The following is a 27,869-nucleotide window of genomic DNA, read 5'->3' as shown; positions in this document are numbered from 1 at the left end:
GAATTTCACAGGGATAAATGGACTTTGCATGTATTATTTTCTTACCTCAAAATTTGTTTATTAGCATAAGGATTGAAACTGGTAAGGCAGGAATCACCAATTCTCAGGCCAGGCAGAACTGTTATGTAAACATGCAACATAAATCTGGAGCAAGGAGCTCCAACTTTCAGGCTGGGGAAAAAATGGCTGAAATTCTGTTGACTTGAAAAGGAGGCAGAAAAGGCCTGGGATTTAAACATTGCTGCTGACACCCACCCACCCACACAAACCAGAGTTGATTCTTGTTTTGTGTTTGTCAGTCTGCAGTAAAAGCTCCAATGAGATAAACATTTGGTGCAGGAGTATACAGCTCAGGATTTTGCTGGAATGAATGAAGCTTAATTGACCAGTTCAAAGCAGGACCATCAGATGAAATATGGAACAAACTCGGGGGTCCCAGAGATTTTATCTGCAGGTCTGCTCAGGTATCAGTGGGAGACTTGAGGAATTGCAGCAAAATATGGGTGGGAAGGGAAGACACCAGATATCATTGCCCTTTTCAATTGCCTTCTTGCCTCCCCACCCTGCTCATCAAAAGTTGAACCCATGTATCTATTGGAGGAAAGTCGCAGCAGTCTGACAAGGCCTGTGTTTATATTAAGGAGAATTTGGCCACTTTGCACCAGTACCATGTTAAGCCCTCCCTGTCCTGTTTCAGGTGTCAAATTCACACACACATAGTTGCTAGATGAGAATAGCAATTTACTCAAGGCTAAGTAGATAACCAAGGGATGCGGTGGCGCTGCGGGTTAAACCGCTGAGCTGTTAAGCTTGCTGATCGGAAGGTCGGCGGTTTGAATCCGCGTGACTGGGTGAGCTCCTGTTGCTAGTCCCAGCTCCTGCCAACCTAGCAGTCCGAAAACATGCAAATGTGAGTAGATTAATAGGTACCGCTTCAGCGGGCAGGTAACGGCGTTCCGTGTAGTCATGCCGGCCACATGACCACGGAACTGTCTACGGACAAACGCCGGCTCTTCGGCTTTGAAACGGAGATGAGCACCGCCCCCTAGAGTCGGACACGATTGGACTTAATGTCAAGGGAAACCTTTACCTTTACCTAAGTAGATAACCAGCAGACAAGGAAAGGAACGTAAATCAAAACAAGAGCCTCTGGTAAAGAAAGCTTACCTGGGTAGTTTCCCTTTCAGCAGGAACAAGCAGAAAAGAAGTCAAAATCCAGTCTGAAGTTCAGAGAGCCAAGTCAGATTTGTCAGCCAGTCCAAAGGTCAGAGTTTCAGGGTTCAGAGCTGGAGATCAGATGGTTGTTTCTGACGAGGAACATAGGTCAGGGCTGCCTCTAAAATCAGGCTAACTTTAATTAGGTTAGTTACTCCCTTGCTTGGCAAGGAGCCTCATTGAGGTCTTTGTTCTGCTCTCTGCTTTACTCACTGAGTATGAGGGCTTGGGGGCCGTGCCTCATCATCTGACTGATCCAGCTGTTCTGATAGTGCCTGTATTTGAGCAGCCTCTCGTGAGGCTGACATTACACAGGTTCAGCTGGAGCAGCTTCTTCAGAGTCTGAGCCCTGGACAATGACACTCCCTTTCTGAAGCATCAATTAAGTGTCATACTTGTGGGGAAGTGTAGAAAGTAAGGAAGATGACTTTGATGGAGATAAGCAAGCTCTGTTACCAAAGCGACGAGGGGTGAAACTCTCTTAAATCTATTAACAGACAGAAAATATTCAGAAGAGGCCCAAAGAGACACCTCCCTAATTCACAGGAGTATAAGGAAGGGGAGGAGGTGCAGCACAATAAGATTTAACAAGTAGTTTTAACCCTCCTGTGGAATAGACTTCCTGGATCTGGTCTACCTAGTGGGGCTGACAGAAAGGGGGGCATTTCGCAAGTAGATGCCCCATATGCTCTAGATCTGGCCTATTGATAAAAAGGTTTGTCCCAGTTTCCAGGGGTTCAAAGGCACCCAGAAATTAAATGGACCCCAGCTGTGCAGAGTCTCATGTCAACATTTAATCATTCCTGTTACCCTACAGATCCAGATAGGTTTGAAAATACAACTGCAAGTCCAGATAGAATCTGGCACCTTTGATGACTTCACTAAATCCTCTAACACAATCAGACATGCTTTCTCTTCTTACTTTATCTAAACTCCTCTTTGGGTTTGAGACTTCCCTGAATCTCTCCCTCTCACCGTCAGCAATGGTCAAGAGTCCCAACAACTTTATTTAGCTTTTCCTTGTCATTTTCCAGTAGTTTTGGGAGTGGAATGGCTTCACACTCACAATCTGGATACTCATGGGATAACACAACCTTTGGATTCTCTGACATGCAAACCTCACAGCCTGTAGGGCCTTAAGTTTATTGTCCGGCAGTAAAAAATCAATCCTACCTTGGGTGTGAAATATATGGGCTATGGTGATGTGTTTGGAGAAGGGGACATGCAGAGTTGGCCTCCCATAAATTCCTCTCCTTATCCCCTACCAGTGCTTCTGTCTTTTCTTAAAGAGAAAAGTTTACTGTCCTCATTAGGAATCTCTACCCCTTGTTTCTGAGCTCTTGGAACAGCTGCAGAAGGCATGCATATTTATCTAATTAGATCTCAGAGAATATTATAATCTGATTCATACAAAGCAGGGGCATGTATAGTATACTGGATTGCATTATATATTGGATTACTTTCATTAAGAAACATATAGATATATGGTAATGCTGTTCAGATCAGGAACTAGTCCCTCAATTTTCATACAATTTATGAAACATTTAATGACCTTTGGGGTGATGTTTTGGTTGTTTATTTGGACTATTTGTTCATTTATTATAAGCATCCTGCTCTCTGCACTAAACAAGTTCGGGCACTCCTTGTGTGCCACTAAACAATCTCTAGGCTAAGTTAGAGAAATATGCCTTTACCTGCCCATACTGGTCTATTTGGCTATCATCTTTTCTGAAAGGAATTCAGATGGATCCAGCTAAAGTACAGTCTCTTCTGTTTTGGGAGGATCTTACTCTCCACCCATGCACTATGAAGGACATACAGCATTTTCTGAGCTTTGCCGTTTTTAATAGTAAATTTGTTCCTACTTTTGCGGCACTGACAACATCACTGATTCGTCTTACCAAGCAAGGGGTTCCTTTTAAGTCAGATTCTGATGCACAACTCTACTAAATTTCTCCTTCTAAAACACTCACTCACTTCTCAGCCCATCCTCCAGATCTGACACGGCCCTTTGTTGCACAATATGATGATCACCTTGGGAGCTGTACTTTCACAATACTGTATGCCAGTTCCCCAGTACTATTTCCAGGCAGCTCTTTCCAATAAAACAAATTACAATATTTTTAATAAGAGCATTTGACCATCAAAGAAACCTTTTGGCATTGGCACCATATACTCAGAAAGGCAGAACATTGTTTGGAACATTTACAAACTTTTACAGAGTTGCACATTGCCAGGTCAGGTGGACACAATTATTTCCTTGTTTTATGGTCCTATCCCTTAAATATCTAGCTGAGAGAAGAAGCAGGCAGATACTTTTTCCTATAAACCAGAACAGTTTTTATTCTACAACCCTCCTTCTGTCTACATTCTTTTTCCAGAAAACTTTCTGCCCCCCACAATACTTGGCTAACCCTATGAGACTCTTGGGACCAGAAGGGAGACTTCTTCCCTATCTGATCAAATCTGTACAACCAGAGCAGAACCCAAATAGGCGAGGATAGATGATGATCTTGAGTCCTCCTTGTCTTCTCCACATTTTCTTGGGAACCGGGAGGACTGTATCACAACAGCTGAAGGTACTTCTCCTTACTTGAGAAGTCATGCAGATGTGCCACAGCAGCTGGCCAACTGGATATTTTGGAGTGCCGTATTTAAAACACCTCATCTCTGCTCTGAGATTTTTAGTAGCCTAATGTCAGAGTAATGTTCAGCCTAATGTTTCTTGTTGCCATTTCAAGCTACCCACCAACAAGCATCTGGACTGTTAAGCTGTTTCTTCAGATTTATTATTGACCCCACCATGGGTCAAGGACTTGGATGCCACCATTGTGGTAGTTATCTTTTTTTCTTTGCATTTAATTTTAAAATAGCCAATGTAACTGGTTTCAGAAAATACTTTGCATGATAGCCAGTAGAGGCTTTGCCTATCAGAGTAAATACTGTTCAGTGCATAGACCTGTGTTTTAATGTTGTACCCGTTAATTTCATACATTTATTGATGGCACTGTCTATTCTTTCATAGGATTCTATTTGCTGTATTATTAGTGGGAACTGACTGCTCTAATGATGGTGAGATATTACTATTGTAATCTGTTGCCCCTGATGTTGTTCTTTATAATGGTAGATGTTCTTATTAAGCATTGCAGGGCAGGTTTTTAATGCAAAAATTGCATCTTAAATTTTATATGGAGCTCCAATTTGGATTGGCATGGGGTGGGTGCTCCGGAGGGTGGGAGGGCACGCAAGTGACTGCTGTGGCCTGGTGCAAGGTTGGCCAGCTGCAGAGTGGGTCCTCTGGAAGGCAGGATGGCGTGTAGGTGGCCGCTGTGGCCTGGCATGAACATGACTGGGCACAGAACAGGGCTCCAGTGGGTGGGAAGGCGCACGGGAAAGTGGTGGAAGCAGCTTACACAAGCTACTTGTGACCTTCCCTGCTGGCTTCCCCATTGACTTTGCTTGTGGGAAGCTGGCAGGAAAGGTTGCAAATGGCAATCATGTGACTGTGGGGCACTGCAACTGTCGTAAGTACAAGCTGATTGCCAAGTGCTCAAATTGTGATCATGTGACGGGGGGGTGCTGGGACAGCCAGGATTTTGAGGACCAGTCATATGTACCACTTGTTCAGTGCTGTCATTATTTATTTATTTATTTATAAATTTATTCACTGCCCATCTCTCCCCAACAGTTATGGTCACTGAATGGTCACTGAATGAGTGATTGTTAACTGAGGACTTACCTGTATTAAGTTTTGCTAGCAAATATACTGTATGTTTTTAAAAATAAGGAAGAATTGCTTCCTGAAATCTCAAATGATTCTTTTGTAGATGCATGGTATAAGCAGGTGACCCAAAAGGTTAGTCAGTTGGCATTGATCCTGATTATTTGTTTTCCAAGGGTATGACATCAGCATTTTATTGCATTAAACAAAGATTATGGGTAATTCAGTACAGGAATTAATGGCAAAAGCCAGAATATTGTGTTCACTTGTAAATTTTGAAATTGCAGATATACTTTCAGGTCCCAATATATGTTACTAGTTTACATTTAAATAAATACAGAATAGCTTTTTCAAAAGCCAGATAAAATGTTCTGTTCGATTTTATCTCTCTATTTTAAAACTTAATACAGTTACCATTAAAAAAATGTGTTACCATCGAATATGCTATATGGTAGATTTCAAAAGATCTCCATCTCAAAGATTTTGTACCTGTAATGGTATTGATCTTGAAATGGTGGATCATATTTTATTGGATTGTGAATTTTACAAGAGTTTTTGGCAGGATATTATCTGGTCTATTTTAAGAGGACCAGGAAGAGATATTTCTGAGTATCTTAAAATTTTACTTGCAAGTGAAAATCCTAAAATTACAGAGTCAACAGCCAAAGTTTTAACTATAGCTATAAAAACAAGGTTTTTAGTAACACATCAGTAAGCTAGAGTTTGAAATGTTTTATGTAGTCTTTATCCAATAATTTATTTGTTAAATTGTTTTATCTAATGCCAAATTTTAGATTATATTTGTAATTTGCTACTTGGGTCTTTTGGCTGTAAATAAAGCTTACTTAACTTATTAAACATCAGTCCAACCAGTGCTGAGATAGCATATGCATTTCCCATAGTGGGATCAACCTAGACATTATAGACTGCTGACCCAAGTAGAGTTGATGTGCCGTACAAGATAACTTGCCAAGCTGGTAACTTCAGATGGCTCTTGATGGAATCAACCCACATGCTTTTGAAAGAGGCACGCCCATATTTTGAAGATACCACCTTTGTAGGGAGGCCATTGGGGTGTTGATTAAGAAACCCGTGTTGCTGTAAGATAGGGTCTGAGCAATGTGCCCTGTGCATAAAATGAGGGTTGTATATGTGTCTAAGAAAGAGTTGTCTGTGGTATTTGCCTTGAGGAGCTGGACTTGTCTTAAAAGACATTCCTGAAATTAAACAAGGTAGGAAGCAGGCAGAGTGCGGCTTTTGAAATTCTTTGCAGTCTCTTTACCTGCAGTGGCCATAACGGGCATCTATTTTCATCTGTGCAACAAAATGAAGTGTGTGTGTGCTTTCCTTCTTTCTCTGATCTTGGACAGGCATCATTTCTTTCTAATGTTATGTTGGAAAGAATAAAAATGCGGAATCTGGTATGTCTTGCAGGGCATAATAGTATGGTTTGCATAAGCCAAGAGTCCTGGAAGGGATGTATGTATTCGGAAAAGCCTTGGAAGGAAAATGAGAAGAAGAGAAGAGTACTGGAGTTGGCATGGGTGGAAAGGGAAGCCTGCGAAAAATGGGGGAAGATGTTAGCTTGCTGTACTCGGCTATTTATTTATTTTTTAAGTTTCAAAAATAAAATACTCTGTCCGATTGTTCGTGAGGATGTGATTTACAGTAATATCTAACTTTTATGTATCTTTATTTTATATCTGAGATAAACAGAAATAACGGAGGGGGGGGCAGAAGAGGCCCCAAAGCCCTTTCTTGAGAGACTGAACTTCCATGCTTTTAATTTTCCGCCTTCTGACAGAGCCGCAGCAATTGACGCCAAGTGGCTTATTTTCTGTTGTTTTTAAGGAGAACCAAAAAAAATGACATGTTTCTCACTGAGAGCTGGTAACTTGGGCATTTCAGCCTGTGCAAGGGCTTATTCTGCAAACAGTCTTGGGGGAAATGTGCCATTCTGTGGCAGGTGTCTTTTTAAATACTAGTGTTCTAGGAGGAGTAAGTAGCTGCCTAAAGCTTAGATAAGCACTGAGCTATTTTTCTCTGCCTGCAGGAAATCCTTTCCTTAGGTAAGAGGTGTGAAACGCAGGAATCCAGGCTGTTACCACTTTGGATTCTGCTTTCTGCTCGTCCACATGGGTGGGTAGGTGGGTGTAAAAAGCTGCCACTTCGATCTTGCAGGGGCATTTTAGTACCTCTTTTCCATAGGTGGAAATGAATGTCTGAGGCACAACGTGAAATGATTTTTCATTATTTTAGCACACGCACGCACACACGGCTCAAGAGTGGGGTGCCTTAGCAGAACTGTGTGGGCAAAGCTCCGAATGCTGCGCTTCAGCTAGCCACCATTGTCACCATCTCCTCCGCAAGAGCCAAGAGCTCTGCAGAGGCTGCACAAATGCACACATGCGGTGGGAGCTCGCCAATTACCCGTGAAAGCCTCTTGTGCTTCCCCCGTGCCATGCCTCCCCTTTTGTTGATCGGAGAGGGTAGGTGTGGCGTAGGAGGAAGGCGTGCAGGGAGAAGAGGGGGTGGCAATCCAGTAAAACAACAAACCCTGGGAGCAGAGGGGGCGGGGGAAGGAATGCAAGGAAGCCTTGAGATGCCTTTGGATCCCTGGCTCCCCCTCGAACTGTCAGTGCCGGCATTCCACACAGAAGCTGTCCCCTTTCCTCCACGCAGCTACTTCCTTCCCAAGGGGGGCTCTGCCTGTCTTTTGGAGGTGACCCCCAGCCTCTCCACGTGAACAGGGGACACCTCTCAAGACCTCCCCACCTGTGTGCGAGCTGTTGGGGTGGGGAAGTTGTGAGAAAGTAGAATGCGTTATTGGGGGAGGAACAACAGGCTAACTTTGATCAGCTTTATTCATTTGTGTATCTGCTGTGTGGGTAGAGGTTTCCTTTCCAAATTTAGTGTTGGCAGCTGGGAAGAGGTGGAAAAGTGTGTGCGTGTGCGTGTGTGTAAGCATGCTTTGCGGGGGTGGGGACTTCTGCAGGCTTGCCCTCCTGTGGACTAGCAGTACAAAGGCATTGTGAAACCAGACCTAGCTGCGGTGGAGGGGATCTAATGCAAAGTTCAACGCTTGAAAAGCTCAGTGGGAATAAGAGGCCTACAGGGAAATGGAAAAGTGGAGGAGCGGGGGGGGGGCGGCGGGAGAAGTGCAGCATTAATGTCAGCACTAGATAGGATGGGAGAGAAAGGAAAAAGAAGGTATGAACCTGCCCACGCCACTGTCAAGTGAGGTTGAAAAGGGGGAGAGTGGGATTTCTTTCACTCCCTGAAGATTTGAAAAGAAGCAGCATCCCAGAAACCCCATAGTCTCGTGTGTGTGTGTGTGTGTGTGTGTGTGTGTGTGTGTGTGTGTGTGAGAGAGAGAGAGAGAGAGAGAGAGAGAGAGAGAGAGCAGGGTTGGCGGAGGGGAAGAAAAGGCCTGTGGGACTGAGAACATCTGTGCTAAGAAATCACTAAGAACAGCCAAGTTGGAAGGAAGTATGGCATGTGTGCGGGTGTTTTCACCGAGCAGACCACAGGCACCGGCGAGGAGAAAGGAATGGTGGGCTCGCAGGTTCTCTCCGCTCAGAGAGACTTTCATGACCTTTGTTCATTTCGGTTAGCACCTCAGGAAGAAGGTGGTGTGCAGCAAAAGCCTGATAAATACCTGCTACCTGCAGCTAGGCCTGCATCCGTTGTATTTCTGAGGGAGAAGCCCCCAGATGTTTGCTGCGTGATCCCAAGGCAGCCAAGAGAACAGGAGTGATGCTGCGGCTAGTAGTTGCAAGGCAGCTCCCCCGTCAATCAGCCACATTCATTCATTGCTGCACTTTTCTAGCTTGGCACATTTCATGAGGGTTTGAAGTCGGTCAGGAATTACACATCATCTGCATTCACACATAACACTAATCTCCAAATTTTCAGTCGTGTTTTGTTGAACAAGACGGGCAGGTCTTAAATGGTGGGTGCACACATGCACTAAGTCCAAAACAAACAAAACCAGGTTTATGTTTTAGTGCAATTAGCCATTTGCTGGACGTGGCCACCGTTTTTGTTGGACTGGAGCAATTTCAGACAGACGGCGTTCATGACTACTTCTGCCTAAGCCATCTAATATTTTGAATAGAAAAATTGCAGTAGAGTTTGCAGATGGATTATGACCTGAAAAGTTTATGGAAAAGGATGAGAGCAGGATTTCCATAGAGTCCACATTTTAGAATGGTGCCCATAGTTGTTTGATGTTAAGGCTATGTTGGACTTCAGTTTTCTTCTTTTACCTTCATTTAGTTAAGAGGGAAAATCACAGTGGCCTTTTTGAATAATGGTGGACAAAAGTACTTTACAACTAAATTACAAACCTGCAGGCAATTATTTGGCTGATTAGTTTAGACCAATGTGCAAAATACACAGTAGCTCTTTTCATGCCCTTTTAGGGTTGGGTTGTTGGGGTTTTTTTTTTTTTTTTGAAACGTTGCTTCAGTTACTAGGTTTTTGAACAGGATTCAGTGAGAGTAGAACAGAGCCTAACAGAATTTCTCCTCTGTGCCCCTTTAAAGGTACTGCAGCAATCCTATCTATTTTTAATTCTAGCCATTTTCTATTTTTTTGTCCTCTGTCCTCCAAATAGATCTTCTCCTTGCCAGTTTGTACCTCTTGCCAAAAGCACCTGGTTGTTTTTCTTCAAAAGTCCACCTCCTGCTCTTACTGTACTCTGCTCTGGTTTCTCCGTGCATTGTTTGGTTTGGACTCTTCTTTGAAGTTTCATTGGCTCCAGGCTCTTGGCCATCTGTGATTTCTTCCAAGGCTTCAGTCCATTCTGTAGACCAACCCTTCTTCACAGCTGTTTTATTTTTATCCACACTGACTTGTCTCCAAAGGTGGAATGCCTGCAGTTTTCCCAGCTGAGAACATATTGGGTGTTATACCAGTTGTTGTCAACGGCATTGTCATCACAAGTGCAATACTGCAAGATATAATCAGCATAGCGTTCACTTGAGAGTCGTACTTGGTATCAGTTTGAAGAGGCTGATTAGTGCAAACTCATTATAGCTGCTTCAAGGCCCTTCTTCAAATTCCAACAATCAGATCAATTTTGAAAGGCTGCTTGGCTCGTAGAGTGAAGCCACAGTTTTTTCTCTAGGCTCTTATTAGTCTACCTACAGCCTTGAAGAGAGAGTTTTTAGTTCTTATACTTTTGTTTTTAGCTTAATTGGTATGCTTGTTTCCCCTTTTCTAGATTCCTTGGTGTTTTCAGAAATGTACCCAGCTCTTTCTGGATTGTTCATTATAAATGTATATCTACATGGCTATGGTATGCCTCCCAAAGAGTTTAAGGAGAGAGATATAGAAGGGATCATCTTATTTTTTTAATCTTTGCAATAACTCAGTGATATTGCTAGTCACAGTCTTTCTCTATCCCCCTTCCCCCGCCCCGCCCCCCCCAATCTTATGAGCTTTATAACTAAGAGGATCTTATGTTTTTATTGCATGGTATTTGGTTTTCTGAAAATCTATAATTTGTGAAACTGTCTTTTTTTTGGAGTCAATAAGACTGTGTTATCTAAATTGAATTGTCTTAAATTGTGTTTATAATCATTCGGATTTTCCAGAAAGCTGCAAATGCAGACATCATAACAGTGAGAAAGCATATGTTTCTCCAGTTCATTGGCCATTAAAGTTCCCCACGATTTTTGGAACACAGTATTGGTTGAAGAGGCATTTCTTCCTATCAACAATAGTTAATAGTAATAACTTTTTTTTTCTGTGTTACAAATAGAAAATTCTGCTGTACTGATTGCTTCTTTTCTCCATCTTCCATGTTGATAGGTTGGCTTTCCTGATTTCCAAGATGCCATCCAGAGTTTTTATCAAGAAGATCCAGTTAAACTACAGCAAGCATTGTCAAAAGGGAAGTGTGAAGATCTAGCAGCACTTGGTTCCCAGGTAAACAAATTACGTGCCAACGGGCATCCGATTAATGTTCGTTCCTTAACGGGCACACTTCTTTCTTTAACAGGATATTCTGTTATAGTGGTGTGCAAAAGATTTCAAATTCAAAGCAGTTCAAGTTCGAAATAGCTCAGACAGAGCTGTTTTGACTCAGAACATCTACAGTGTAGTCACAATGGCATCAGGACATTTCTGATAAAATAATAACAGCTGCTTTGAACTTAAAACAGGACATTTTGGTTTTTGCACATCCCTATGCTGCCCTAAGCCTACAGTTTAAAAAAATCCTTAAGATCAGGCTAGAGGTTATTATTCCCAATGTAAGCATATAACTCATGAAATTATTCTACCTTTTTAAAAAGATGTTCACTTCTAAACTGAAGGATGGGGGAGGCAATATCCATCTACTGAAGCTGAGGGAATGTTTAAATGCCTTTCATGTTACATTTGGAGAAAAAGGAAACCTATTAAAACAGACACTGTAGGAGGAAAACCGTTTTAGTCGATGGTGGCAAAAAATCTGAAGGAGTTTGGTATCACCTTTTCCAACTAACACATTTTATTAAAAGGCAAAAGCTGTCATGCATTGCAGCTCACAGTGCATCTGAAGAAGCGAGCTACAGCTCACAAAAGCTTTTGCCTTTTTAATGAAATTTGTTAGTCGGAAAAGCTGCTACCAGACTCCTCCTGGTTTATTAAAGCAGGTCTCAATAAATTGTCATGAGTGCAAATGAGGACTGGCTCATTAGCTTTTTCTTGCGGTGATACAAAAATCTGTAGTGAGATAAAAAAGAAAAAATACAGGTAGTCCTCAGGTCCTTGACTAACAACCATTTGTTCAGTGACCATTTAAAATTATGATGGAGGAGACTTACGGCTGGTCCTTGAAGTTGTGGCCATCACAGCATCCCTGCAGTCACATGATCATGATTCAGGTGCTTGGCAACCAGCTCGCACTTACTATGGTCGCAGCATCCTGTGGTCACATGATCACCATTTGTAACCTTCCCTGCTGGCTTCTGACAAGCAGAGTAAATGGGGAGGTTGCAAATGGCAATCATGTGATGTTGTGCCTAAGGACCCCGTGGGATTCGGCTTATGACCGCAACTGGAACTGCCGGAACTGCCGTCGTAAGTTGGTGCGGTCATGTGACATGCTTTGTGATTGCGTCGCTTAGCAGTGGAGTTCCCAGTCCCAGTTACCATAGTTAACTGAGGACTACCTGTAATGAGCATTGCAGTATGCCATTAAACATAAACGTATTAAATAAAAGTACTTTACTTGCTGGTATCCTTAGGGAAGCAGTGAGTAATTTGAGGAATCTTTTTGGGAAGCAAACTTGTGAAAACCTGGAATTCCAGTATTCTAAATATCTGGAGTTCCAACATCCACAGTACTTCTGCCTCAAAGTGGTGTAATACTGAAGCTTTTTCTGTATTTCCTGTCCAGCATTGTCAGTTTCCATAGCAAATGGTGCAGAAAGCTGAAATTGTGGTTTAAGTGCCTTAAAATCAAACTCTTTCTATAAATTGGAAATGATTCCTGCAAATCCTTATAGAGATTTAGGTTCGTCATTACTTAACCAAATCAGAGTTGGGAAACAGACCAAGTTGTCAGCTGCCAGATGTTCTGCCTGCCCCAGTGTTGAATGATTTAACACCATCATGCATCTGTTCTACTCTGAAGTTTCAAGGGCAGGGCATGTAGGGGATCAAGAACAGTGACTGCAGAGAGGAGGAAAGAAAGCAGCGCTTTGATCCTGGTTGCAAATTGGCTGCTGCCCACCTAGCTGGCCCTTCTGCCCATGGCACCACGATGAGAGAAGTACCGAGGGCCCTCCCAAAATACAAAGGCTGCCTGGTTGGGTCTGTCCTGGGGGTTCCTCTGTGGCCAAGTTCACCCTGATCTGAGAGCCCACCTGCCCACACAGCTGAAGCCACACCCTTTCCACTCCCCATCTCCCCTGTAGGACCTGGTACCACTGATTTGTTGCTGCCTTCCTTCACTCCAGCTTCATGAGCCCTCCAGGCTTGGGGCTGGGGGGCAGCAGGAGGCTTCAGTCAAGACAGGGGTGGCATACAGTGATGCAGAGACAGAACAAGCAAACAAACGCTGCAGCAGGAGAACAGTCCTCCCCACCAGCCAGGTAGCAGTGCATGGAGAGGAGGGCTGGGCCCTCCTGCTGGGCCCTCCTTGGGCTCGTGCAGGTTGTGAGTGCTTGGAATTTCCTTGGCTACCAAATACCAAAGAAGCCTCTGTTCTCTGCTGATAATTCAGGTATGGAGCTGCAGTGAGGGATAGTTGTCCAAATAGTTTATTTGGGGCTTTGGGGGTTCCCTGAAAATCAGTGTAGCTGAAAATAACTTTCCTAACACTCCTAACTCCAGAGGGGAGAGAGCTGGAGAAGATCAGAGACACACACTTGAGGTCCAGCCATCTAATCTGGGGACATCTCCCTGGCTGCTTTTCTGCCTGCAGGACCACTTTGTCATTTACCACCTTAATTTGGCAACACCATCACCTCCAAATGTTGGTAACAAACTACTTGGAAACAGCTTCCAGCTGACTATAACATGATTAGAAAAAAGTTAAATGAAAAATAAGTGGAACTTCATATAAAATGCATTAATAATACTTTGAAACTGTTTGCATTTGTAATGTTCCTGGATATTTTTTCTTTTTTAAATGCCTCATTTGATGACAAAGTAGATTAAATGTGTTTAATTTATTTATCTGTAATTTGAAGGGTAATGGTATCAAAATAAAAATATTGTTGAGTCTTCTAAGGCTTTCATTTTTCTGCACCTCCTTGAAGCATCTGCTAGATCACTGATGTATTTTTATTTATTCCTACATTAATTTATTAAACTGTTATCGCTTGCCCTTTTTCCTCCTCTGGCCCCACCCAGTTTCCTTTATACCCTATTCGCTTTTTGAGTGTATCCTAGCCTTGACTTCTCAGAAATACAAAACATTAAATAAAGTGCAATCCTAGGGGAGGGATGGATACAATGAGAGCCTAATATGGCAGTTAACATACTGAGTCCCATTTAATATAATGGGGCTTATGTCTGAATAAATATGGAGAGAAATTTGTTTTTTCTTTGTTTGTTACATTTATACCCACCCCAGTCCAAATGAAAATACATAGAAAGGGAAAGAACTGATTGTGCTGTAACCCTCCTTTCTGGATTTTTGAGATGTAAAAACAGATGCTTGCTTGTGATGCTATGTGAAAATGTCCAGCTGATCTCTCTAGTTTAATATCAAGTGATTGCAGTCCTCTGGAGATCTTTCTTTGCACTGCTGCCCCACATTCTTTCCACCATTCCAGTCTAACCATCTCAGATGAATCAGCTGCAATTTACAGTAACTGAGAGAAGATCGTATGTCGACCTGTCGCTGACTTGTGGCCCTCGCCACAGATGTATCATTTTGAATGGCACAAACTGGGAGGGGGCCTGGTGTTATCCTTGGCACATTTGTTTGTTTGTTTATTTACAATATTCACATGCCACCCCAATCTTCAGATTCTGGGTGGTATATGAAATAATTAACAAACAAAACAACATAAGCAGAAAAAGCTATCTTCTTCTGGTAATCTTCTTCCTTGGACAAAGGGCCCACTGAAAAAGAATGGTTTTAAACAGAAATGTGTTCCATGCCCCTCACAGGTACACTGGCTAGATAATCTGGAACCCTGTAGGGTCTGAGAGAGGGATAGAAACAAGAGATAAACAAACAGCCACTGCACTTCTTAATACCCAGCTATGTGACGGCATTTAGCCAACCTTGTCTGACACTGGACTGGACTTGGTTTGTACTAGGATGGGAGACCATTAAAAAATCACAGATTTTTTCTAAGCTAGATTGGGAATTTGAAGGAAAAATAAAACTCCGGGAAAAGGGATTAGCAAACTACTGTGTTGTCGCCAAAATAGGTGGACATGTCTATGACATTACGAGGAGCTGGAATAATCCTAGAGCGCTGCTTTTGTGAAGAAGAAAAGCATGCCAGGTCTTTCTGCCTGCATGCAGTTTGAGAGATTTTGACCTAATGTGGGTGTTTACTCTCAGGCCATGTTGTTACAGCTTTACTTCCCTGCGTTGTAGGTGAAGGAGGATCTTAATTCTGAGAGAGGGCCTGAATATTCATTCAGTAGAAAAAGCAAAGTTGGAGGTAGCTCGCTGTATCCTACTTCGATTGATTATGTGCCATCAAGGGGTTTTTTTTTACTCCTAGCACCCACGTAGATAGATTTTCTTCATGACAATCTGCCCCTAACCTAGTCTTTAACTAGGTCTCCCAATGGTGCACCCAGTGCCACTGTAACTGAGTCCATCCACCATTCTGCTGGTTTCCTCTTCTTTGCTTTCCTTCCACCCAGGGAGGGTCTGTGTCACCCCGGGCCAAACATGGATTCCACACCCATTTTGGCGCCCCCCCCCCGTGCTCATTTTGGCGCCCCCCCAGCACAGCACCCGGGGCACATGCCCCACCCATTTGCGGCCCTGCTTCCACCTTTCCCAGCATTAGAGCCTTCTCCAGAGAGCTGGGTCTTCGCATAATGTGTCCAAAGTAGGATAATTTGAGCCTGGTCATTTGTGCCTCGAGTGAGAACTCTGGATTGGTTTGTTTGATTGTCCATTGGCTTGTTTTCTTAGCTGTCCACAGTATTCTCAGGAGTCTTCTCTAACACCAAATTTAAAAAGCGTCAATACTCTTCCTATCCCTACTTTATTTATTCCCTTATCCTACTTTATTTATTACTAATGAATTAGCAACAAATTATCCTATTGAATTCTTATAAAAAAATTCAGTAACTGTCCTTGGTTAATCCTGTGTTGTATCCTTTGTTCTTCTACATAAAGTGAGCAGAGACCAATGAAGATGGTTTACACACTGATATAGAATAGGACAATATAAGGAATGTTTATATCAAGCAGTATCAGTGTTCATTACAGAAGAGTTTATAATATATGCTTCTAACATACCTTGATAAGGGAGATGAGGTGAGCATCTAATATACCAGAGTTATACAAATGCTGTCATAGAATCAATTACTCCTGGCTCTTTAATGCAAACATATATTTCTCACATTCTTTAAATTAGAAACAGAACTACTGCCTTCCAGATATTTGGGTTTACAGTTTCCAGATCTCATGAAGGATTGTGCTCACAAAGCCTTATTAGAGTTGTTCAAAACATCTGGCAGGGAGCAATTCAAGTGCCACTGCATTCTAGCTTTAGAATGCACAGAAAATATCCCAGGGGTGAGGAGTTCCCCATTTAGGGCTGCAGAAATTCTGTGGTGCCAGGAATGTGTTGATTCAGCCCACTACGTTCAGTGGTTAGAAACTGGAAATACTTTTTTTCATCCCATTACTATGTATTTGTTTTCTATCCATTTTCCTTCAAACATTGTATGTCTCATTTAAATAGGCACACACTGGCTGTTTTCCAGCTGATGAACTGTTCCTGTAATTAAAAATAACATATTTAGAATTTAGTGTTCTCTCAGCTCTGTTCATTTAGACTATATTCTAACAAGTTCTGTGGCCTCTTAATTATATTTCTCTTGTAGTCCATAAGGCCTCCTTCTTTATTCAGGCAAATTTTGCACTTTATTATTATCCACAAGTAAACTGTCATCCTACACTTTTCAGAATGACAGATTGTTGGGTTTTTTTTTTAAACTTGGATAGTACTGTAACCAGAAATAAAGCATGAGTGAAATGTTGACATTTTTCCTGTGGTGGTGGTAGTGAATTTTAAACATTAATTATCAAAATCCAGTGATCCTTTTGAAATGCTCATGTGTATACACACACATATATGCACACAAAGAATAGCTCAAGAGCAATGACAAATATCTAGTTAAAATAATTATTTAAAAAAACAGAAAAATTATGCCAAGAGTTCATGCCAGCCATATTTTTAGAAACAAAACTATCCAAGTTTAGATAAAGCTCAGGTGTTTTAGGATAAATGTAGCTATTTAGAAGAATAGTGATGCTTAATGATGGATTTGTTTGAAGTGTGAGGATGGATTTTGCACTTTATTAAAGTCACAGTATTAATGTCGCCAAATGATTGAGAACTCCCTACATTGCCATGGGCAAGAACAGATTGCACTAATGCCCAGCTAGATAGATGTCCCTGTGCCCCCAACCTCCTTTTGATGAGCAATTGCTTTAAAACAGCCTTTCTTCAAGCAGAATGATTCAGGTAATTCCATTTTTTTAATGGATAACAGTGCCAAATGGATTGTGGGAAAAACAAGACTACATTATCAACACTTAACTAAGATGCAGTTTTGTTTGTGGAGCCACTTTTATCATAGTTTCTGTGTGGCCTGCGTTGGTCCTTGAAGAGTGTGTTTTCTTGCTCACAATCCCATAGATTTTATAGCATGTAATATGTGGACCGAATACGCATTACATCTTAGAGTTTGCACATTCTTCAGTTATCCTTTCTTCCCTTCTTTAAGGATCTAGCATGTTAATCTGAACATGCAGTTTAGTGCTTAAAACTAGTATTAGTTGGATGTTGTCTTTGTTTACATTTTATATAAATCGAGATTCATATTTATTTAATGCTGCCAACAAGATGATGAACAAACTGATACAAATGAATCACCTCAATTCTATTTTTCTTCATCTATTCTCAGCATTTTTAAAAAAAACACCAAAGATTCCAAATTCCTAAACTTTTCCTTTCACGTGCATTTCAAATTATGTATTTAAACTATTCAGGGAAGTAAGTCTGGCTCTTTGTCTTACAAAAGGGATGGCTAATCAGTGTTTACATAGGCTTACTTTAAAAGGAGAGCAGAATGGCTTCAAGATGGACAAAAGTACAATTCAGTCAGCACTGGGAAAATAGTACACAGCAGCAGTTAACAATTTACATACAATTATCTTATGTGTTCAATATGTTTTGGATTTTGGCTTTCATAATTTCCCAAAGCGAGCCAGTTTGTGTAGTGGTTAAGGCACCACGCTAGCAACCAGGATACTGTGAGTTCTAGTCCTGCCTTAGACACAAAGCCAGCTGGGTGACCTTGGGCCAGTCACTCTCTCTCAGCCCTGGGAATCAGGCAAGGGCAAGCCACTTCTGAAAATCTTGGCAAGAAAACGTCAGGGACTAATCCAGGCAGTCGCCAGGAGTCAACACTGACTTGGAGATGCATGCACACACACACGCAACAGAGTAATAGTAAAGAATAGGAACAGAAAATAAATTCAACTAATATTCAACTAATTAAATTCCCCAGGCCACTAGAATCATTTAATCCTAGTTAAAAGCATGGTGAAATAGCACTGTTTCGACAGGGTTATGAAATGCCAGAAGGGAAGTGTGAGGGTATTTGAATGTTCTAACTTTTGTAGCTTACTCCTTGATTCTTCTTGCTATTGGAGATACTCAGCAGAGATTCTGTCTCTAGTGCTACTTGTCAATCACCCCCTCTGTTTTTCACTTCTCTATAAATTATAAAGTGCTTGGTAGGGAGTGTGCCATTTCTGGACTATGTATTGCTGTTAGCACCTGGCTGGTGGTGCAAAATAGTTAATAATCATGCTGTGTGCATATATCTCTTGTGTTCATTTCAGCCTGAAAAGATGATGGCCAAGCAAATGGAGTTCCTTTGCAACCAAGCTGGTTTGGAAAGACGACTTTCTACAGGTCTTTACAGGCAAAGTTCAGAAGAAAACAGCCCCAATGGACTGACTCCAGATCCTGCTGATGGTCAAGGTATTGTTGCTTTTTCAGGCATGTATTTGCCATAATACATTTCTTTTATAGTTAGTATTTTTGATATTGATGCAGCATGTTAATAATAATAGCTATTATTATTATTATCCCACCTTTTTTATATATAACTCAAGGCAGCGAACATACCTAATATTCCTGCCTCCTATCTTCCCAACAACAACAACAACCCTGTGTTGTATTATATAGTAATACCTCTCTCTATATAATTAAATTTGCTGAGTTTTAAGGAGTTCTTAGAAGGACTCTAAGGACACAAGTGATTTTCAAATGTGTAGCCTTTGCCTTGTGAACAACAAGTTGTCTGAAGCCTGTGCTTTGATTTACTAAAACTGCTGTAGAGGCAAAGTGATTGCAGTTGTCCCTACTTTATGTGTTCATACACACATTCTCCTCCCAAGTGCTTCAGGTGATTTGTGAGCCCCAGATCATGCTTCTGATGGCTGTCGAGTCAAGAAATGGTTGAAAATGCAGTTTGGAGCCAAACCAACTGCATGGATGGAAGGCTTGTACTATGGAGAACCAACCAGAAAAGAAGGACTCCTGTAAATAACATCCAAGTGATACTATTTATAATGGACTTGTCTCTTGGAAGCTAGAGTGGTTCCCGTTCTGTTGAACATGCATGTGCTGATATCTTTTAGGTGAAAGGCCTTTAAATCTCCGCATATCAGGTGTATCAAACAGACACATGCCACACATTTCATTAGATGGAGAACCTCCTGGAGTGAAGCCCCTTTGCACTGACCTGAGCCGACAATATGCCAGCAGTGAGGCAAAATCACAATTGCCAGGTAAGGATTTTTTTTCTTTGTGCTGTATCTGGAATATACTAAGAAATTTCTGTTGAAAAAAAAGCCCACAATTAGCCTACAGGTCAGTAGGTAGGTAGGTAGGTTGGATTGGGTCTGCAACTCCCATAACTGCTATCCACAAAGGTGGGAGAGTTCTCTTTCCAAGCATCTTTAGCTTAATGAAGTGTTGTACCCAATTTATAATACGTAAGTCATGCCACATCCACTGATACTTAGCATGCACAGAGGCAGCATTTTAACAGGAAAATGCATGGAATGGCAGAACTGTGAGATTACATCCCAGACTTGCATCAGTGGCCCCGGTGAAACCTAAGTTCTGAGGGTCACTGCTTCTAAGAGTGTGCTATGACCTCCTTGATCACGGATGTGCCTGCTCCTTTTCTTCATAATATCCCCACCATGGTAGTTTTGATGGGTTTCCATCTTTTCAGTAGTACAGTGTAGCACAACCAATATGGTGCTACCAGGATTTTGTATGCTAGCCATTGGCTACGTTGGATATTACAGATGTCTGTCCATTTGCACTGTTTTTCAACAGTACTACTTTTCTTTTCTTTTGTTGTTGTTGTTGCAGAAGGTCTTGGTATTTTGAAAGATTTTCCTCACTCGGCTTTCAACAACCTTGATCGGAAGGTCATAAAGACTGAGCCAGAAGATACAAGATAGACATGCTGCTGTTGGAAAAGGGTACTGTCCAAATAAAGCTTCGAATGGAAAACAAATCAAGCCTTAATAACCAGTGTTGCCTCATGGGAAAAGGGGATCCCATAGCCAAAGCCTAAGAACTGGAACAGTCACAGCAAGCAGCTGAGAGACAAGCGAATCTGCAGCACAAGCAGGTGCGAACCTGAGGAAGGGGATTCCGAAAATGGGAAAGGCTCACAAAGTAATACTGTGGGGCCTTCTTATTTAAGAATGTATTATATGTTTGAGCAACGTAATGTTTCTAAACAAATCCAAGTGTCACAATATCGATTACAGCAGAGGTGGCTGCCATTATTTTTACTTGAAATGTCAGTATCTACTTTCAATAGTTACGAGTCCAATTTTTTAAAAAAAATCTTAGTTTGGGACATGGGTAGAGAAAGGTGGGGGGAGGGAACATAGTGTAAGGCACTTAAAGAGCAGGTTTGCAGTGTTTATTTTTTAAAGTGAAAAAAATAAGCAATTCTGTAAAATGTTATAGGAATATAGCATTTAAAACAGCTGACTGTATTATAACAGGCATTTTTATGCTCAGTGTGTAACATTCTCAGAGACTTATCTGTAATGTATTTATTTACACTGTACTCTTGTCTGCTATTTAGGGACTGAAGGGGAGAGGAAGAAAAATTGTTTCATACTATAAATTAAGCAGAGAAGGAATAAATAAAGAAACAAAAATTCATCCCATGGAAATTGACTGAGTAGACATTCAGCTTAAGACTGGCAGAGCAGCTGAAGTGCTGTCACCAGTCTGGAACATTCCTTAGAATTGTGGGGGGTTTTTTCCTTAAAAGTTGGAATACTTCAGATAAAAGTAGCAGTGGAAAAGCAATCCAAGGAATTTACATGCTGGGTAACAATCAGTAAAAGAGGAATAGTGGATGGATATGCCACTAGTAGAGGAGGACGTGGGATTTACCAACCTTGTTGATTTCATTCATATATCCTGCCTATCATATACCAATATATTTTGTTTTGTATGAATGAAGAATTGTAGTCATTATTTATTTATTGGAGGGTTTCATTTGTGTGAATAACTTAGCCCCATTTGGTTTACAGTAACGAAGAGATGTCTGTTTCTCTTCCAGGCTCCTGCACATTATGCATAATACCGGTATGACATTTTGCATAAGAAGATCCCTTTATTCTGTGCACATAAATTCTGTAGTTATATTAGTGCAATTAAATAAGGTTTTAATACCTTTGTTCAACCTTCCCCAACCTGGTGTGTGATAGGAGTTGCAATGCAGTATTTCTGGAGGGCACTGAGTTGGAAAGGCTACCTGGGTTTATAAAAAGCTGAATTTGCCTACAGTAGATTTGTCTTGCAGGGGGTGATTGTGATGGTTGATAATGGAAATGCTGCATATTCTCGTTAATTTTGCATAATGCAATATTGCTCCTCATATCTGAAGATTGTGGTCTACATAATAGCAATTACAGAATCATTCCACATACCATATTGAAGCTATTAATGTTGTGTGAGGTGAACTTTGTCATGCTTCAATTGGGATCAATGTAAAACATGTTTTAATAATTATATAACTTGATTGTGGGGAAAGGTTTCATAGTAGAAACACCAGTGCATGTTTTTATTTTGCAGCAAGAAAGCTTTTTTTAAAGCAGATGTTTCTTGAATTGCATTGTACCATTTGGTAACAAAATATATTCCAATGAGAAGAATGTGCAACTTAGTGGATCAAAACAACATGATATTTGACTTAAGATGGCCAGTTTCATTGTTGCGTAAATTAATAACATTAATATATGTCCATGTTTCCAAATGTTGTGCTGCTTGATATTAGTGATATCACAAGGTATAGCAGTAATTACAGGAGAATAAGCACACATAACTATCAATACAACATTTGTTTAATAAAAGCCAATATAATGTGATGTAATAGATACCTTTTTTTCTTTTTAGTTGTACGACCTAATTTAGCTATGATATAAGCAATGAGGTATTTGCTTTTTTTTAATACAGTCCAGCAAACCATTTCAGGCCCCAAACATAGACTTTTTACTTTTCTTTTTCTTTAATTTGCAGTATGTTGAATAGAGCCATGTTTATTTCTATGAAAGCAGGCTGAAGCAGTTCAATATGGTGACTGTGTGCACACATTGTTTTACACTATTACATGATTTGCTTATTTATGTCTTCATGTGGTCTGTGAAAACAGCCTTTGTAGTTTGTAAACCATGGATTATGGCAACGTGTGATCTGTGAAACAGGCATTTGTGGTTTATTCAACCAATCATAGCTAACAATATTGTGATTTAGTGCAACGTAGGAATCCAACACTCAACTACTTGATGTATACTATTATAGAAATAAGAGCTTGATTAAAATACTCAGAACCCTCCACTCAAGCCTATGATGTCAGAAAGCACATGGAGAATTGTTTGCAGGTTCACCTCCCTCAAACCCCACTCCTCATACAGGAAAAAATTACCTTCGAGGAAGAACTGTGTGTTCAGAGTAGTTTTAACTTCAGCATGCACTTTTCTGAACAGGCTCTGAGTCAGCCTTCCCCATCCTAATGCCCTCCAGATGAGTTGGACTAGAACTCCTTCTCCACCTGAGCAAGCTGATTGGAGGTGATGAGAATGATAGTTGCACCCTCTAGAAGGTACTTGATTGTAATTTTGTTTTAAAAGTCCCCTTGAAGCCAGTTGATAGGTTCTTTGTAGAAAGCTAAACGAAGAGACCAGTTGATGGCAATAGAGCCAGATGTCTTGTTTCTGAACTTTTTGGTGGTGGTGGTGGTGGTGGTGTATTAAAGAAATGGGGGGGGGGGATTGTAACCAAAGTGTGATATATGTTTGTCTGCATTTGTACTCTTGTTTTTTGAATTTCTGTGCCTTGTTGATTATAAAATAAAAATCACTTTGGTGAACTTTTTCCTTGTCTATTTTTTTTAAGGTTAAACAAACCAATTAGTGGCATATGTTTCAGAAATTGCAGATTATCATTCAACACAATTGATTTCCTTCATCACGTAGTATAGTTTTGAATGCTATTTTATGGGGTTTCTTAGTTTTGAGGCTTAAATCGATTTTAGAAAGAACCAGCTCAGCCATACACCACTCTTTATTAACGACATAGCTGTGGAGTCAGTCAGTAGCATTAGGTTCCTGAGGGTGCAGATAACAAATAGTCTGACTTGGTCTCTTAATACTGCATCCCTGGTAAAACAGGCACAGCAGCGTTTGCATTTTCTGCGCCGGATGAGGAAAGCCCATCTTCCACCTCCCATCCTCCTCACTTTCTATGGAGGTGCCATAGAGAGTGTACCGACCAACTCTATTTCTCTTTGGTTTGGAGGCTGCAGTGCCTCGGATGGGAAGTCTGTGCAGAGGGTGGTGAGGGCAGCAGAGAGGATAATTGGGATCTCACTTCCTCCCATTCAGGATATAGCACATACATGCTGTCTGTCCAGAGCCCGAAACATGGTTAGTGACCCTTTCCATCCCCAGTATGGCTTGTTCTCCTTGTTACCCTCTGGGAAAAGGTTCTGCTGCATTCGATGTAGAACAGCTAGATCAGGCAATAGTTTCATCCCCTGGTGTATAGTGGAATGACAATAAAAGTTTATTCTAAATTGCAAAATGATATTTTTCCCAGTGAACATGGATTTGCTTACAATATCCAGAGTGATGTAACTGGCATATAAACCTTGGAAGTTACATTTTCTGGTAAATTGAGCTGTTTGTTTCCATATTGGTATATATAATGCAGCTTTGATAGAACTGAAATTAAACAGAAGAATTAACAACACATTACTAAGAGACCTCCCTGGCTGTTTCTAACATGCACATACAGTATATACACCCACATTTCCAACATCCAGTCCACAACCATCTCTTAATGGTAGCTTGAAGTAATGAAAAGTTCCATAAAGTATGTGAGTGGTATAATTTAAATTAATGCCCTTTGATACAGATACAACATGTTAAATTGCCATTGCTTGATTTACAGCAAGCTCTCATTTAGCATTATACATATATTTTACTGACAAAGGGTTCCCTGAAAACCATTTTCAAGTCTAACATTACAGATTAGACTGTATAAGTTTTGTTAGATGATGTTCTTCCTGGAATAATACAAAGGGTCATATCTGCAGAAATGAACACATCTCAATTGGATTTAATTTTCTTTGTTCCTTTGAAGTTATTCTGATGCTTCATAATGCATTATGTATTATGTTTCATTACCCAACTAGGTAACATCATCAGTTCTAGTGAGTGTGGGGTTTGCTCCCTGTTTAGGCATTTGTGCAAAAAGAATGCACAAATGTAGGTTTGCCTACATGCAAATTTCTGCCATTTGCATGCTTTCTGAGTGACAATGACAGGGACTGTCCATCAGCAACGTCTCATGAGCCAGGCAGAGACGTCAGCACACTCCAATAGTTTCATCAAAATGAGAGTAGCATCAGGCCAGTGCAATACAAAGTCCACTCCTTTCACCTATGCAACATCACAAAGTGTGTCTGAAAGGGGAGAGCTTGTAGTGTGGTGTTGCTTTCGCTATCTGTTCCCCTTTGATCCTCCCATAGATTTCTGCAGTGCCATGGTCCCCATTCCAGATACTGATGCTACAATGCCCACTAGCATTTTATGGAATTGTCCATATAGCTGCTTTAAGACATTTTGGTAACTCACTCAAATATTATTCAAAAGAAAGACATTTCAACTATACCTGAAGACAGAACCACAGTTTAGAGGAGGCAAGAGTAGGGGTTCTGGCACATCTACCAATCCTCTCTTGGCTTGCTATCATCCCCAATATCTGCTGTTTGAGGAAGCTGCCTTACAGTGCCTGATTATTATTGTTGTGGGATTGCTGCTACATGCTTTACATGGGGCTGCCCTTGAAGACCACCTGGAAGTTACAACTGGTCCAGAATGCGGTGGTGCATGCCATGATGAGGGCCCTTAGGTTTACCCACGTTACACCCTTGTTGCGCAAGCTGCACTGGCTCCCAGTTTCCTTCTGGATGCAATTCAAGGTGCTGGTTATTACCTTTAAAGTCCTATATGGCACGGGACCAGGTTATCTGCGGCACTGCCTCTCCCTAAGGACATTTGTCAATCCTACCAGATTGGATAGAGTGGGCGCACTCCTACTCCCCTCCTTTAAATGCTGCCTCTTACAGGCCTAGGAAGCATGCCTTTTCCTTGGCAGCCCCTGCCCTATGGAATACCCTTCGCCCTGAAGTTCAGCAGGCCCCAACCCTTTTAACCTTCCAAAAAGCCCTTCAGACCTGGTTTTTCCCCCAAGCGCTGGGATAGGGTGAGATTGATGAGATGAACTTGTGGGCGGCATGTGAAAGTTTAATTATGGTGCCAGGGGTTTTGGTTTGGTTTGGTTTTGGTTTTAATACTTGTGGTTTTAATATTTTTTTATTGAATATAGATGTTTTATCTTTTGGTTGTGAACCGCCCACAACAATTTGGGCAGCTATATAAATGTTTCATATCAATGAATGAATATTATTGTTTTTCTTTTGCTTATTCATTTGAATTTATTAGCTGCCCAACTCCAATGGACTCTAGAGGGTCCATAATGTTAGGCAATGGTTAAGAAAAGTGTTGGAAGTTCTGGCAAATCCAGCATGCCTCATTTGCATGTGAATTAACATGTAAATTAAGTTGTCCCACAATGCAACTCTGAGGAAGCTGTTTGTTGCCACTCCCACTTCCTCTTTCTCTCTTCCTTCTTCTCCACCAGAAGCAAGCACACGGATGTGTGCTACTTTCCTCCATTCTGGGCACCGTGTGGTGGGCCTGGAATTCCCCTTTCTTCCACACAGCTCTTGGCAGCTGTAGGGCTGAGAGTTTAGGGCAAAACTAAGTATTTAGAAAGAAAAGAAGAACAAAGGAACTCCATCTTTTCCACCAAGATGGATGTAGCAGAAGCAACATTAAAGTCAGTAAGAAATTATTTTACTTATCTCAACCTAATGTGTCTAAGCATGTGATTCTTTATGCTTGGGAGAGCTGAATGTGTAAGAGCAATAACCTGTGTTTCTCTGGCATGCTTATTGAAGCTATTTTAAGATAATTCTTTTTCTGTGCCAGCTTCTCAGCTGGGTTATAAGCCCTGCTCCATTTCAGTGGTTCTAGCAGGCCACTAAATTGGCTTCGAAAAGGAAGATCAAATCACCATGGAAGCCTAATAGGGCCTAAGGCATCTGCTGTCTCTGAGCCTCAGTTCCTTGGCTGCAAGGTGGGGATAATAATTATCTATAGATGCATGTTATGGACCTTTTGTATGGCCTGCTGAAATAGTCCAAGAAGAAGAATGGTCCAACCATTCAAAATACTCAGCAGAAGTAGAAGTCACTTGGGAATTGTCCATCTTCTGTAATCCAGTGTCTGAGCTAGGCTGGAAACCAAAGCCAATTAAACCAACCAAACTCAACATTCAGACTTTTTCTCTCTCATCACTAATTGAATTGTGGTTGCTGATATCAAACATTTATTTCTTAGCCTATTATGTCTTCAAAATGTATATTTTAATTTTCATAACTTCTGCAATTTCAGAGAAGCGTCATTCTTTCTGCTACTTAAAAAATTAGAGATAATTGCCTCACTGAAATAATGTGGTGGGGGAGAGAAAAAGTAGTCATTTTAATTTTTCTCTCTTTTCTTCAGCAAGTCATCATTTTAGCAGTAAATGGTCAGCTTTCCAAAACCTACCCAAATCTCTTAACTGTTCCTATGCCACTTCAGGAAGTCAGAGAAATCTTGGTTTTTCAAAAAGCAAGATATTCTACAGCACCGTAATCTCAAAGGCCTTCTTGGACTATACACACAGAATACCTCCCAACAAATTAGCACTGAAGCATCAGAGGCAAGTTGAGTTAATATATGCATCATATTGACACATTTTGAAATCCTGCAGTGACTCATTTATGTGCTTTGAAAAGTGTACACTTCATGCATTTGGAGTTCAACTGCTTCAAAAATGCCGTGTTACACCCACGGGATCCTAGGAAGGCAGGCCCAGTCTTGTATTCTCTTGTTGTATTGCCTGACTGATCGCTCACTCAGGAATAAGTGCATAGGACCAAACTGAGTGATACGCCTGTAGGTGGAATCTCACTGCTACCCACAGTCGATCTGGATGGTCATTTGTGAGGCCCCACATAGCTACTAACCACAATAAAGTGAAGGAAGTTTGAATATAGGAAGAGACGCAATACTTTGGCCAACCTGTTTCTGCTGCAATAACAATCACACTAGAGACTGTGTCCAACATGAACATTTTGGCAGTGATGATGGGGATTGCAGTCCAACATTACTAAAGGCTGGGCTGTTGTGGAACATCCTTGAGGATAGATTTGTACATTGTGTTCCATTAACCAATCAATATGTGGACATTAAGCCACAAAGCAAGCTTCAGTTTTCTCAGCAACACAGCACAACCATAACTAGATTTGGGGCTGAATTTTGGATGGGTTGCCACTCTGAAAGTAACACAAAAAGGAAGTGAGCTACTATGTAGTAGAATATATAACAGGCAGTATTTGATTGGGTATCATTTTGTCCAGTCCAGTACCAAATTTCCAAAACAGTTTGCATCATCTCTTTAGCAAATTCACGTTTCTTAGACATTTGTCTTTAAAAATAAACTTTATCAAAATAGGGCAGAATGACAGGAATTACAAGAAAGAAGAATTTGCAGTGGAA

General features: G+C 41.1%; 1 protein-coding gene across 1 annotated transcript in view; it reads left to right on the top strand.

The window, feature by feature from the left end:
• Nucleotides 1-22,940, top strand: part of NAB1 (NGFI-A binding protein 1) — a 35,807-nt gene extending 12,867 nt beyond the window's left edge. Inside the window, exons 4-7 of the mRNA XM_063318063.1 lie at nucleotides 10,754-10,870; nucleotides 18,492-18,633; nucleotides 19,296-19,445; nucleotides 20,041-22,940. Of these exons, the coding sequence (XP_063174133.1) occupies nucleotides 10,754-10,870; nucleotides 18,492-18,633; nucleotides 19,296-19,445; nucleotides 20,041-20,132 (501 nt within the window). The 3' untranslated portion in view covers nucleotides 20,133-22,940. The remainder of the gene's footprint in view (nucleotides 1-10,753; nucleotides 10,871-18,491; nucleotides 18,634-19,295; nucleotides 19,446-20,040) is intronic.
• Nucleotides 22,941-27,869: the final 4,929 nt, after the last annotated feature.

Source organism: Candoia aspera, chromosome 1 (genome assembly GCF_035149785.1).
Source record: "Candoia aspera isolate rCanAsp1 chromosome 1, rCanAsp1.hap2, whole genome shotgun sequence".
Taxonomy (NCBI): Eukaryota; Metazoa; Chordata; class Lepidosauria; order Squamata; family Boidae; genus Candoia; species Candoia aspera.
The sequence above is the reverse complement of the archived record's forward strand: the minus strand, read 5'-3'. Positions and strand labels throughout refer to the sequence as shown.